The sequence below is a fragment of the Castanea sativa genome, chromosome 2 (genome assembly GCF_040712315.1).
Source record: "Castanea sativa cultivar Marrone di Chiusa Pesio chromosome 2, ASM4071231v1".
In the NCBI taxonomy this organism is placed as follows: domain Eukaryota; kingdom Viridiplantae; phylum Streptophyta; class Magnoliopsida; order Fagales; family Fagaceae; genus Castanea; species Castanea sativa.
Window position 1 is genome coordinate 15487146 of NC_134014.1, and position 14902 is coordinate 15502047.

A 14902-nucleotide genomic window follows, 5' to 3' on the forward strand; every position below is an offset into this window, starting at 1 on the left:
TATTATGCATTATATTTTCCTAATTTCTTTTGGTACAATTAAAATTTTTAAGTTTCAAAGTTATTATTCTAATTATTATTCTCTTAAGGAGAAGATTATGATAACCAAAATTTATCATATAATTACAATTGATATTACTTCTATAATTAAGGAGATTATTAAATAATTCTTATTCTCTCAACCTAAACTTGTATTTTGTCATGCTTAAGTAGGTACTTAAGTAGGTACACCAAATTGGACCAAATAGACCTAAGTGGATCAAATAAACCAAATTGGACCAATAGACCTAACTGGACTGAATGGACCAAATTGGACCAAATATACCTAAGCGGACCGTATGGACCGAATAGATCAAAGTGGACTGAATAGGCCAAATGGGCCAAATAGATTGAATAGGACCAAATTGACCAAAGTAGACCAAACAGACCAAATGCCCCGAATTGGACGGAATTGACTGAAGTAGACCGAATGGACCTAATTGAACTAAAGTTGACCAAAGTAGACAAAATTGGACCAAAATTGACTGAAGTGGATTGAAGTAGACCAAACCAGACTAAAATGCATCGAATGACAATCTGCTATTAGCATAGCCAAAATTGTATTTTGATATAAATTCAAATTCTGAAAGCTCAGATTTGTGTGAATACCCAAGAGCTTGTTTAGACCCCCAAATAAAAAATAACGGCTAGATTGCTTTTCCTCTAACTTATTTAAGTGTGGATCAAGAATAAATGAAGCGCAATCATCGATAACTACTCTAGTGCATAAACATGAACAACAAACAATAAAAGTAAAGCACAAGAATAAAAGAAGAGAGATGCAAACACAAGATAACACTAAAACATGTTATCGAAGAAGAAACCGAAAAACTCGGTGAAAAACCTCTTCACGACCCTCCAAGTCAAAATCGATCCATTAGAGAATAAAGTTGGAGTACAAGAATAACAAAAGACCCTCCAAGCCTAGTCTACCCAATGTACTTGAGCCCTCCAAGCTCCTGCTACCAACGGACTTCTCAGAGTCATGTCTTCTCTAGCTTTCCAGATTCCGCAATACGCCTGATTGCATCCGTCATGCCTCACCGGCTTCTTTTGGAAAATCCCCAAAACTTCCCAAGCTCCAAAACGCTCTTTACACTTTGAAAAGGTGCAGGTTGTGTTTGAGTACAAATCTCCTCTCAAGGTATGACAATGGGAGCGGGAAAGAGAATAGGCTACAATGATTTCTCGCTAAGGATGAGTAGCTCTCCCTCTAAAAGATGGGTGTGTTATGTTGTAAAAAACCTATCTAGGGTTTTCCTCTCTGAATGACCTCTCCTACATTTGTAGGTAATGAGGGTATATATAGTATGGGTGAAGGGTAAGAAAGTCATACTTAAAAATCTTCCAAGAAAAATGTTTTGCGAGTATTTCGCGAGAAGGCCTTACCCATGAGACACTCGCGAAATCGACAGCCTGGCATAACTTTTCAGCTTCCAGCATGTGCTTCTCACGTACCCTTTCGCGGGTAAGCTTCTCGCGAGACACTAGCGAAATTGCACTGATTCTTCATTTCATGTTTAATTCTTCACCAACTTAATACTAAACTCAATACAATAAAATCCCACAAAATACAAGGAAATAAATTAATGCAAATACAACTTTTTTGTCATGGAATAAAGCCAACATAAAACATAGTCGTAAATCACAACTTTACAAATTCTTACTTCCAAAAAAATCAAGTATTACCTCAAACAAAAATCAAACTAAAAATATAAGAGAGATATATATACTACTTGTAATGGGGAACTAAAAAATAAATACCAAAACATAAAACTTGTGGAATTCAGTTGTGGTCACTGTTAGTGTTGCTGAACAGGGATGGACGGCGATGGCTGGGGAGAGTAAGTGAGTTTCTTATTTCCTTTTAGCCTTTAGGTTTGATTTAGTTTTAGCATGGGTTTGGATAGCAAACGCGGCAGGCATTTGCGTTTTTCCTTGGGTCCCGTGCACTGTTCACGGGACCAGTAAGTACGAAAAAATGCAAATGTAACTTTAAAACTAAATCCATAGGCACTATTCATAATTTAAAAATTATTTTGTTACAGTGTTTTTAGCAATAAGTTTTCAGTTTTCAACAATAAGCGGTATCTAAACAGACCCTTAGTTTAAATTGTTTAATAACTTGTGAATCCGTGAGACAATAAGGCAGTGAGGATTTTTTTAAAATAATTTTTGAATTAAAAACGTAATCATGTTGGTGTTGGAGTAGTGATAGTCTTAGAGTTTGTTTAGATACCGCTTATTTTGTTAAAGCTGAAAATTTATTGCTAAAAGTATTGTAGATAAAGGTAAAAATTAGTTGAAATAGTACAGTGGGATCCATGAATAGTACCAAAAAGTGTAGTGAGACCCATGAATAGTAGCAAAAATAAGCTAAATAGTGAAATAATTTATAATTTTCATTGCTTCTCAAATGCACACTTAGTATGAGATGATATTGATCTTGTATAGGGCTTTTTCATTGGTATTTGGTTTGGGCCTTGTTAGTGGTTTTATTTTATTTTTTTTTCCAGATTTTCTTTTTTTTTTTTTGGGTTTTTTTCCATGGTTTTATAAACCAGTATGGTGAAAGAACTGAAAAATGGACTGGTTTTTTGGTTGGACCGAAATTCGACCGATATCCAAACCGGTAACGTCATAAACAATATAATTAATAAAATTTTAAATTATATAAATAAAAATATAATAAGTTTATTACTAATAATATGATAACAAAATGTAAAAATATAATATTTAGTGACACTTTTCGTGTAAATTTAATCAAATTTCCTTAGAATGGACAATCACATGTTTAATTATAATCATAAAAATAAAAATTTTATTTTATATATGTAATGAATTAATTGATATTATATAAAAATTAAGTAACTTTTTAAGTTTATTCACTTAATTAACTAAAACTACTATTTTTTTCTAATCAAAATTATCGGGAAAAAAAAGTAGTTGTACAATGAAAAAAGCTAAATTTACGTGACTTTGACATATTCGTTGTATAATATATATTATAATGTTTATGAGGAAAAGTAGTCATATAATGACAACATGTCAGGTAAAGCAAAAACTAAGGGCATGTTTGATAGACTGTAATAGGTGTTGTAATGTAATAGTTATTCCTATGGTTTAATTATTCTTTAGTTTGATTATGTTTTTATTATAAAGAATAATCATTCCTTCTGAATTGTTATTCTTTAAAATGAGGAATAACTATTCCTCTTTAAAAGGTTGTATTAGCTTCTTTTTTTTTTTGATAAACAAAAGGTTGTATTAGCTATTCCTTAGTAAGTGCAATAATTTCAAAACTTTATATATTTCCAAATAAAAAAACTTTCTATATACATCTAACAATTATAAAAATAAAAAATCATAAAAAATAACACATATCTCTCTTAAATTTAAAAATAACAATTTTTAAGGAGATATAATTGTATGAGTAATAAATTTTCTAAAATAAATATTTAGTTTCATTCTAATGTTATAACTCACAATCAAACAAATGAATAGGTTTAGTTATTACATTATAACACATTTTATTCCTAGTAATAAAGATTACAATTCCTGTCATAATCTTCATTCAGTGTACCAAACGTACCCTAAAAGTAGAGCTGTAGTATAGGCTTAAAAGAATATAAAAATATGTAGTTCTTTTTGCTTGAAAGACCCTAATATATTGTTAAGTTGCTCAAATTATCAACCAAAATTTAATTTTATTAGCATAAAAAAAATTCAGGGTGTTTCCAAAAAAATTTTTAAAGGTAGATAAATATAAAATTTTAAATTATTATGTATAAAAAAATTTCCCAGGTCAAGTGTTCCTGGGACCACCCTAGCCATAAGGTGGCGCCCCTTGCAGGTATCTAGGAATAGGACTGATGCCCCCTAATTATGGTCACCCTTTGTGGAGTCTATAAAGCTAAAAATGGAATATAAAAGGTAGAAAGGAAGGAAAGAGCTAAAGTTCTACCAATTGAATTACAATGAATTTAGAAATTAATGTAGCAATGAATGTGATTGATATCACATTCATGAAATAATTAATATAGTTCTTAGATTTAGCACAAAAAAATTAATATATTTCTTAGTTATTTTTTTAAGAAAAAAATTAATTGCTAAACACACACACTTTAATTATATTCTCTCATCAAGCTCAAACATATTACTGAACCTAAAGCAGGGGAGTCAATACCGTTTCGTACCGACTGGTATGGCCAGTATTTTCCATTCCGAAGCTCACTCCAGTACAAAAACACCCCTTGTTTCGTCTCGCTCTAAATACCGGACCATTTCGGAAGTTACCTGCCATTCCAGACGAAAAATATATTTCGGTCCGAAATGGTTTCTTCTGGAATTTTTTCATTTAAACAAAAAAAAAATAAACAAATAAACAAACAAAAAAACAAAAAAACAAACCATGAACTAGAGGTTAACAAAGGCGTAGTGGTGGACCTAGTGGCGTTGCTTTAGTTGGGCTGAGCGGAACTGAAGCTTGTTTGGAAAGATCGTCATTTTATGGAAGAAAGAGAGAACAGAATTGGTTGAAATGATTGAAAGTGGAGAAGGAGATGAGGAGAAAAGTAACAAAAAAGAAAATACAATAAAAAATAAGAAATTGTTGAAAGTTAAAGGTGTGGCTAAGGGATAAGGAGTAGAGTTATTGTCCACACCAACTCTCTTCTCAAGGCAATCACGTGGGTCTTACAAGTTTCAATTTTGAAATTTTACTTTCTTTTTTTTTTTTCTTTTTTTGAAAACTTTCTATTTGTTTCCGTACTTATATTTAATTTATTTTATTTTTTAAATCTTAGATAATGTTAGACTGATATGATATGTTGGACTTGGGCCATTTTTATTGGGTATGTTGAACTAAACATATAGGTTGGATATAAATTTAATAACTATATACACACTTTTAACTCAATGCATATATGGTATATATGTATTAGCGGTAATCCCGAAACGGTATACTAGTATTAATTGGTACCGAAATATTTCATTTTTTTGAACAAACCAAAATGCATTCCGGTACGGTATTGACTCCTTTGACCTAAAGTATCATTACAAAAGGGTCTGATTAGTCATTTATTAAGTGTTTAATGGACACGTTTCTATAAAAAATAAATAAATAAATAAATAAAGTGTTTAATGGACATGTTATTTTATAAAGTGTGTATGTAATAAAATTTAAAATATATCTAATATCAAAAGATCTCAATCAAAACATAAAAAAATGTGCTCAATGTAGTTGAGTCATCCCATATCGGTAAAGTGTAATATTGAAAAGAGGTTTATCACTTGTCCCACAACACCAATTGCCGCATGCAGTTTTGGTGTTGGCATGTGTGTATTCTCTTATCTTATTCTCCTTCTCCTATAAGTGTGTGTGTCTTAGATAGTATTGTCTATCAAAATATATATATATATATTTCTCCAATAATAAATGTGAATGGCCATAACCTTTCCTCCACTTTGCATTTGTTTCAAATATTTCATCACAGTTAAAAGGAAAGTGAGTATATATTACTCTTTTATTTTATTATAAAATATTATCAGTGGGGGTAATGTCAATGGTGCCAAATGACTTTCTCATTATTCAGCTCCCAATTTTGTTCATCAGTGCCAATTCTAACCCTATGAGACAAAAAAAAAAATCACAACTTGTTAATATGATAAATTATGATTGGTGCAATATTGTTTTCTCATTAGTCCACCATTGATATTATTTTTATCATACGCCCATCAAAACACACAATCTTAACAATTGTGAAAAAGTTGTAAATTTTTTTGTGTTACTAGATTTTATTGTTATTTACAGATACAGACAGGTCTTGTAATCAGCTTGATTAGGATGAGAAAACGATCTAATCATGTTCAGCCGAATTCTGCAAATGCAAGTTTGCTAAGCAATCGAACTAAGTTATTTAAAGGCACATCAAGTTAGGCACGGTTAGAAGTAGGACGGTGTATCACAAGCATTACGTGACTGTTGTTGTTGATGCACTAACCAGATAAGATAACAACAAAACAATGAATGCTGACCTTAAGCAACAGAATTAATAAGCACGTGAAATTGAGTACAAGCTATTAAAAATTTATCAAATGCAATGAAAGAATTCATATTTCCTCCAATGACAAATCACAATCAGAGCAACAAATGGCACCGTCATGATGTGAAGTTGCAACAAACCCAACAGTAAAATTTGAAGTTTTCCTTCAAAGGGAATTCCACTTACACTTCCAGCTTTCTTTTCCTATACCATTTCATCAACTAGTCTGTCATTTACAGCTTTCACACACTTATATAATAGAACACTGCATGAACACAGTGTTAGCAGAATTGTCTGCATTTTACATTTGCTGTGAACAATGCCAACTTATTAAGGCTAAAGATGCATTAACATATTTGATCGTGTGTGTTTGTTTTTCCAATCCAAACCAGATTGATAAGACCAATGATGTTGCTTACTAATTATGCTTTGCAAGGGGCTGGTGCGTGGAAGGCGATGCATCAGCAGGCAGTAGAAATTTGTAGCTATATTTCTGTGAAGGATTGTAGCAATTCTGACTTTCAGGTATTGTCTAAATCTGTATTTCAACTCTATCTCACAGTGTTTCCCTAGCTACTTTTTGACTACTGCTAAGCAATTAGCCTCGGTATGTAGAAAAATAACAATCTGCTACCAATTTCATTATAAAAAGCTTACAAATAATAAATAAATATTAATTACTTTTTTATGTTTAGTGACACATAAGTTTGTAAAACTTATTTCATTTAGTGATTTTGTAGTATTCCACATAGTATCACTCTTATAGATATTATAAATCTAAAAGTGTATCTGAAACCATATCATTTAAAAATTTTAATTTAGGATCACAACAATTTCAACAAAATTTTTGCAGCTATTGAGATGACATGTTAATGGTAAATAACCAAGTGAGTCAATGATGGACTTAGATGAAAACCATTAAAATCTTGCCAATTCAAATGGTGTAAAAATTGTAATCGTAGTGTTACTCTTTTAGATAAAGTAACAGTGAGCATGGTTGGATTTAGAAAATAAAAGCTTAACCACATAATAGTTTCTCTCCATTAATATGTTCACGTGCTATGCTGATGATAAACCGGCGGTGCAATATGAACTGAAAACAGATAGCACGCCTCCTTTTTAGCACTACACTCTTGTAGTTGTTGTAATTTCCAAACGGCATTATTGTGCTTGTCCTCTGCACCCTTTTGGTTTCTCAAGAATGATCAATTGCAAATATAGAAAATTGTTAATGTGATCGACATAGGACCCTTTCTCAAATCAAATCAAACTGAGTCGAATGAACCCGTGATATGGATACGGTGGTCCTAATTAGGTTTTATCTTAAGTAGAAAAATATTTTATTCTACTAGGACCTTGTATGTGTGTGTGTTTTTTTGACTTTGAGTTGAAGTGGCATCAACTCAAAGTCAAAATGTGTACTTAATACTCTCCCTAGAAAGCATCACACAATGGTGTTTTAAGAGTATTTCACTCAAGTTTCCAGGGTGAGCTAATCAACATGTATACTATTGGAACAAACAGTCATGTCTGTTTTAATCGCTATCTCAGCTAAAATTTTTGCAAAAAGGCCACAGCCACATGGCTCTATTCCTTTGTCACATTCATGCACTCCTTCATGCAGCAAGGTCAGAGCACATCCTCATATGCCTAAAGGCATAGTGCCACTTTTTGTAGCAGATTTCTCGTTTGATTTTTATTTTTATTTTTTACATGAACAGGAATGATGATAACCCATCACTCCCTCTTATGAATTGCTTTTGGGCCTTTTAATGCAGTTATAATATATATATATATATATATATATATATATATATATATATAATTCACTTTACGTAAAGGATCATTGAGATTTGAGACCATACTTTTTTGAGTAGTTTTGTTTTGTAACTTACTTTGGTAAAAAGATCATTCTTACTGGCTTTGGATGGATTTAAAATTGGTAACTCTCCCTACAATCTAGTTTAAATGTCAATGTTTATTCTTCCATATATGAAATGGAAAATTAATGCTTTAGTTGCCAAAAAAAAAGTTGCCAACTTATTACTCTATAAAGGGATTGTTATTTGTTAGGTAAGAAACACCCAAATCCACAGGTAATTTCACTGGTTGTTAACATATTATTAGCTAAAAAGCTACAGCCTCAGGGGCTGGTCTGTTTTCTAATTTTGTACAAACAATTGACACTTTCTGCTCAAGCCCACCAACAAGAATGAGGGTCTCAATCCATTGCATAAATCTTTATGTGTAACCGTATCCTCCCTATCCAAACCTACTCTTAATTTTGCTTAACAGATACGACAGATAATGTGTTAAGAGTTCCTAACCAGAACAAATTTGATTTTGACATTTTTTTTCTTTTTGGAGAACCCAGACCCGAAGGCCATGTATTTATTTTATTTTATTTTATTTTTTTGACATTGATCATGAATATAGTGAAGAATGGGACCCATTGTTATGAATTGTTTGCATTTATCTTTTGCTAGTGGCAATCACTATTTTAAGTCACATTCTTAGAGCACTTTCACAGTTTCACCCACTAAAAATCGAGTTGAATCTTGTCATCATTGAGGTGATATTCCAATATTGCAACAAGTAATCATGGAACAATCACAACCAACAGTAAAACTTTTATAATTTATTACAAAAGAATAACATTTACATAGCCATAACCATTACAAAAGCTAAAAGCAAAAAGATACACAAAACTATTGACCTCTAGAATAGGTCAAAAATATTTTTCTCATAGAGAAATTATAATTGCAAATGCATTAAGATGCACCAACCCCTATAAAGCCTAAAGGGTGTTTGTTCTTAGTAAATGGCTTTAAAGACCCATTAACGTGTGTTTGAGACAACCATTTGGAGGTTGAAGAAGAGTTTCACCTTAGAAGACAACTTTTAATTTTATAGAATAAAATTATGCTTTTAATACAATAGAATTGAGTAATAATTAATAATTATGCCTGTGTAAGCTTTAAGATGACAGCTTTGGATTGTAGTCAATTTTTTATAGAATCCACTACCTAAAGTTGGTCCTCATTTTTATTCAATTATTATATTATATATTTATTCTCTCTCTAAATTTGGTGCTATATTTTTTTTTCTATATAATTAAACCATCTTTATTATAAGATACTAATGGCAGCAGTCCGACCACGAAATTGATCTTTATGATAAGGACATTGACAAAGATAGAATATTATAGGAAACAGAAAACACGTTCGGCAACAAAAAAAGGAATACTGTTAAGTATTAATTCAAGAAAAAGAATGAATTCAATGCAAGAAATAATGAGATATGTTAGGTAACATATTGTTTTCTTGAAATTTTAATGAAGGGGTAATGTTTAAGAAATTTCATTAATTTTATTATTCTCTGAATTTTCAAAATTAATGAGCTAATAAAATATTGAAAATGATCCCTCCAGTTTTCAAAATTTTAATGTCGAATAAACTTTTAGGGTGGTACTTATTGAATTCAGTAAAGGATGGAAACATCCAAGAAAATTTGTTAGGCCAACATTTTTTGCATTATTTAAAAAAATTCATAAAGAGGTTGAATTAGGAAACATCCAAGAAAACTTGCAATTATCATTGGCATAATGATAATCGGATATATATAGTAACTAGTAAGAGTGCTATTGACTTGTTTTAAATTGAAACTATTGAAAATTTTCTATTCCAAAAAAGAAACTAATTATAATTTCGAGAGATGAAATTAAACATTATAGGAAAATTATAATTAAAAATAAAATTAAAAACATACATGTGTGTGTATATATATATATTATGGAAACATTTACTGTGTTATCAGGGGTCCTACCTATGCTCCTGTTACAATTGAATTGAATTAAAAAATAGGAGGCTGTGTGTCCAGTGCAGTGTGTCCTTGGAGAATGAAGATGAAGGGTTTGATTCCTTAAAGAAGGTCAAGGACCCAACAAAGATTAGTAGCTGAGGTTTTGTCTTAATATGTTTAGGGTCAAATTCAATTGAAGAGCAGGAAGAACAATTAAACCCCCTATTATTTGTGGGTTCTTGTGGGTCAATAGTTATTGCATAGAGACAATAACTCAAAATAAGGTCCATTGACTCTCATTCTTCCTTCTAATGAAATGATAAAAAGGGCACAACACAAGCCTCAAGTTTTCATGCAGCAATTATTCATATCTTAAAATTTTAGAAGAGAAAAGGAAATCCCATCTTCTCTTTTTGTCTTCTCAGAAATATTTAGTCTTTTTGCTTCACTTGCATTTGCAGACCATTGTTGACTTACATTGTAAGCCATGAAGCAAGGTACACCACCACCAGCATCCACTACAACAACAAGAAAAAGAAATGAATGCAACATGTCACAGTCCACAATCCCATCTCGCTTAAGAGCTTCTCCTAAAGCTAAACCCAAGGACTCTCCAATTCCAAAGCCTACACCACCATCATCAGCCAGGAGGCCTCTTCTTCTGACCAAGCCTAAATCCATTGATCACTCTTCTCAAAAGGGTACCCAAGTTGTGGACTTTAACAAAGCTATGACTCGCACCAGCACTGGAAACCGCCATGTTGTTGAGCAATTCGCTCGGCCGCGTCAGCTACGGTCTTCAAATCCCAGAAACGAAGATGACCCAGATGGGAAAAACAAGGACTTGATTGAGAATTTGCAGTCTGAGGTATTGGCCTTGAAGGCAGAGTTGGATAAGGCTCAGAGTTTGAACTTGGACTTGCTTTCACAGAACAAGAAGCTCACTGAGGATCTTGCTGCTGCTCATGCAAAGATAGCAGCTCTTAGCTGTCGTGATCAGGTGAGACTTTCTTATAAATTTATCAATTTTTAATTTTGTTACTGCTCTAGATGCTAAATGCAAATTTTTGATTCAATATTTAACAGGAATTATATTTATATACACATAAATCAATCATCACTTCAATTATTTTGTCAAATGTTCTTAAATGTTGCTAACTTTCACTAAAAACATGCAATAAAAAAACAGTCTTGTACCAGTTTCGTATAGAGTAAATATGAGGGTCTTAAAATTTTCAAGTAGTATAACAATTTTGAGTTTTTTTTTTTGGATGAAGAGGGAGTCACTTGGGGAGTACCAGAGCCCTAAATTTAGAGACATTCAGAAACTAATTGCCAGCAAATTGGAACACTCAATTGTGAAAAAGGAGCCAATCAATGAGGTGAGTACCATTCAAAAACCACCACCTCCACCACCACTAGCAATACGTCCAATTCCCAAAGTCACCGATTTAGAAAGAAAGGCTCGGCCTTGTACATCCTTGCCACCACCTCCACCACCACCACCACCACCCCCACCTCAGCCCTCAGCTGGTGTGGCTACTACTCAAAAGGCTCCAGCACTTGTAGAATTTTACCACTCATTAAAAAGGCAAGAGGGGAAGAAGAGAGACTCTCCAGGATCAGGGAATCATCATAAACCAGCAGCTACTAGCGCACATAGTAGCATAGTTGGAGAAATTCAAAACCGTTCAGCACATCTGTTAGCTGTAAGCATTTCAATTCCCTACCGATTAACTGCTTGATTTATTTCTACTTATACTGATTCAGTTTGAAGTTTGAACCATTAATTAACAACTGATTATGATTTCCAGATTAAAGCAGATATTGAAACTAAAGGAGATTTGATCAATGGCCTTATCCAGAAGGTGCTAGCAGCAGCTTATACAAATATTGAAGATGTCCTAAAATTCGTAGATTGGCTTGACACAGAACTCTCATCATTGGTAATTTATAAAGCCTTTTGATTTAATTATGATTCTGCTTAATCAAATAAGATCCGATATATGTTTACATAAACATCTACTCTTTCAGTTACTTGGAAACTTTATATTGTAAGTCTCAAGGTACCTTGGAAGCCGTTGCCCCTACAGGTATGTAGATGATAGCTAGTCAACGTCTATCAAACAATGAGGATAGAATTGGGCCAGTGTCCAATATCATTGAGTTTGGTAGACATACCCTATTTGAACGCCACACATTCTCTCTCTTGTAACATTTTTGTCCATTGTGGTAGTTATATATGTTAATCTATCATTTCCTGGAGATTTGGAAATTTACACCTAAGGCATTATTTAACCTAAGGGATGCTTAACTATTAGAGAAATTCAGATTCATGAATAGGTGCATCACCTTTTTCATGTTATAGTCTTGGTTAAAGGCATACTTACGGCAATTATATGTCTTGTGATGATTGGATTTGCATCACATGCAGTCTGAGTTTGATGCATAATGTATGTGACCAGCTTTGAATCGTTTTACTATTTTGGACCTTGTGTACATAATGCTAGAATCTAGTAATTACTATAATATGTGTGATGGCAATGTTTAACAGCATTCTGTGATGATCATTTGTTTCCTCCAAAGATGTGCTTTTCCTGTGCATAGTGCTAAGATAGCACTTCTGAAGATGAGGACATTTTTTCTTTTATAAATAAATAAAGGCATGCTTTATGGAGGACATCTACTGTGGTGTTCTGGTTCTGTAGGAGAATTGCACATTGGCAATAACATTGACTCTTACCTTTCTTTATTTTTCTTCTTCTTCTTCTTATTTTTTTCCTCTCACATTTGACTTATATCCTGTCTTTACAGGCTGATGAGCGGGCTGTGTTAAAGCATTTCAAGTGGCCAGAGAGGAAAGCTGATGCCATGCGAGAAGCAGCAATTGAATATCGTGACCTTAAACTGTTGGAAAGTGAGATCTCTTCCTATCAAGATGACACTAACATTCCCTGCGGGGCTGCCTTAAAGAAGATGGCCAGCTTACTAGACAAGTAGGAACTAAGTGAAATATGTTCTAATTCTTTTATCAATTCATAATCATATTCATAGCCTTTTATCTGGTCAGAGTATTGATTTTCCCCTCTTGTCTGATTGTGCAAGGGCGGAGCAGAGAATACAAAGGCTGATCAAGCTGCGAAATTCAGTTATGCAGTCTTATAAGGAGTACAAAATTCCTACTGAGTGGATGCTTGATTCAGGAATTGTGAGCAAGGTATGCTCTTCCAAATTACCAAGTGGGAAAGTTGGAAGCTATGTCACTATTATTGCACATTCTTTAAATTCTAATACGTTGTATTGATTTTTTTTTTTTTTATCCGCAAATTTGTACAGATAAAGCAGGCTTCTATGAATCTGGCTAAGATGTACATGAAAAGAGTGACATTGGAGCTTGAGTCCATTCGAAATTCGGATAGAGAATGTGGTCAAGAATCTCTTGTGCTTCAGGGTGTGCAGTTTGCATATAGAGCTCACCAGGTAATCCTTACGTCAGCAGTTTGTGTGATCTCAATAATTTTGAAATATAAACTGGAAAATTCTCAAGTTGAAAAGGTAAACATAGCAATCCCATTGGAAGCATGTGAAGAGTAAGGACTGTGGTGATTAGACCTCACTACATTTTAGTTGTTAGGCTGTCTATGAAGTCTACCGAATAGGAACTCAGTTTCCTCCAGTCCAAATCTCCTTCTATGGGAGTAAAACTGCCAGGTTGGCAGAATTAGATTGGTTTCTTTTCTTTATTATTTTACTATTGTTTCTTTTCCCTACTCTTTTTTAACATGCACATGACTTTCGGATATACTAAAAAGGCTGTACCCAGTGCATTAAGCATCCACTTTTGCAGGGTCTGATATACTACAGGGACAAAAGTTTGAAATATCTGAAGCTAAAATTGTAAATTAAAACTGTAATATTTAATGAATACAGTTGAAAACCAGCAACAAAAGAGATAAAAGTAATCGTGATGGTGCAGTTTGGCACTGATTTTAGTTTTTTCAAACTTCAAATTCTTTGCAAACTTTAGTAATTGTTTAAATTCATAAAGCATGCTATTGTGAGCTTAGCTTGTGATATGGAATTTGTTTTTCTTGGATGAAAATTGTGAAAATTCTTCTTCATTCAGTATTGTGGTATGCATGTCTGCAGTTTGCTGGAGGTCTCGATTCCGAAACATTGTGCGCTTTTGAAGAGATAAGGCAGCAAGTTCCACAATACTTAGACGGGTCTCGAGAATTGTTGGCTGCCATACCATCATAACGAGCCATGTGAAAATTACAACAACTAAATCATGGATACTCAGCTGATAATAGATAAAAAGATAAAATATACACGTTCCTGCGGGGAGTGAATGAAATGTCCTTGAGAAATATTCCATACTTTGGTAAGATGATGCGATGCCAAACTGGATATCACATGGGCTCTTCAACTGTCAAAGTTCCATTAGATTGACTGACTGGAGTAATTCTATATTATTGTAATACTATGGCCAACTCATTTTGGAGGGATGTACTGCTGTACTAGATGCCAGTGACAGTGAAGTTTGTGCTGGCTAAAGCAGTATTCAAAGTCCAAACCCACAAGAATTTTGGGAGGAATTAGGGCCTAGCTACTTAGTTTGTATAAGCAAGGTGTAGTTTGAATTATATAAAGCCCATCCTCAATTTAGCATGTTACCAATACCATTATTTTTTGACATTTCAACAAAATGTTACTGTTGAACCATTATATTAAAGAATGTATTTTGTGAAGCTTCTATCTGTATGCATGCTAGTTGTAATGACTTCTATAAGTGCGTGGCTTGTTCATTAGTACTGCCATCTGGTTCGTTAGGCTGGTTGGCAAACTTGTGTCCTATTTTTTGGCTGGAGAAGTTTTGGTTCCATCATCAGATTCAGATCGAGTTATCATTAAGATAGTCAATGAGCTGGAAAAAAAAAAAAAGGCATGTTGGACAATTTAGCTTATTGGTATTTATCAATGTGAAAGGCTGATTTTGGAGTCTAACTTCTTTGGGCT

At 33.2% G+C, this 14902-nt stretch overlaps 1 protein-coding gene across 2 annotated transcripts; it reads left to right on the plus strand.

Annotated features, from left to right (window-relative positions):
• Positions 1-6369: 6369 nt before the first annotated feature.
• LOC142623388 (INCREASED PETAL GROWTH ANISOTROPY 1-like protein 2) lies at positions 6370-14634 on the plus strand. 2 transcript variants are annotated; one of them, XM_075796793.1, is made up of 8 exons: positions 6370-6607; positions 10345-10883; positions 11161-11592; positions 11698-11829; positions 12698-12879; positions 12989-13100; positions 13220-13363; positions 14033-14634. In XM_075796793.1, the coding sequence occupies exons 2-8, from the start codon at positions 10371-10373 to the stop codon at positions 14141-14143; spliced, it is 1626 nt and encodes a 541-aa protein (XP_075652908.1). In that variant the 5' UTR covers positions 6370-6607; positions 10345-10370; the 3' UTR covers positions 14144-14634. The 2 variants fall into 2 exon arrangements, with proteins under 2 accessions (XP_075652908.1, XP_075652907.1); XM_075796792.1 differs by lacking the exon at positions 6370-6607 and having other exon boundaries at positions 9947-10883.
• The last annotated feature ends 268 nt before the right edge of the window (positions 14635-14902 follow it).

Excerpts from the sequence above, each read along its gene's own strand:
- LOC142623388 (XM_075796793.1), top strand. The coding sequence starts at position 10,371 with ATGAAGCAAGGTACACCACCACCAGCATCCACTACAACAACAAGAAAA. Across the intron at positions 12,880-12,988 it reads ATGGCCAGCTTACTAGACAA|GGCGGAGCAGAGAATACAAA; the intron begins GTAGGAACTAAG and ends TGATTGTGCAAG. Across the intron at positions 13,364-14,032 it reads TTGCATATAGAGCTCACCAG|TTTGCTGGAGGTCTCGATTC; the intron begins GTAATCCTTACG and ends GCATGTCTGCAG.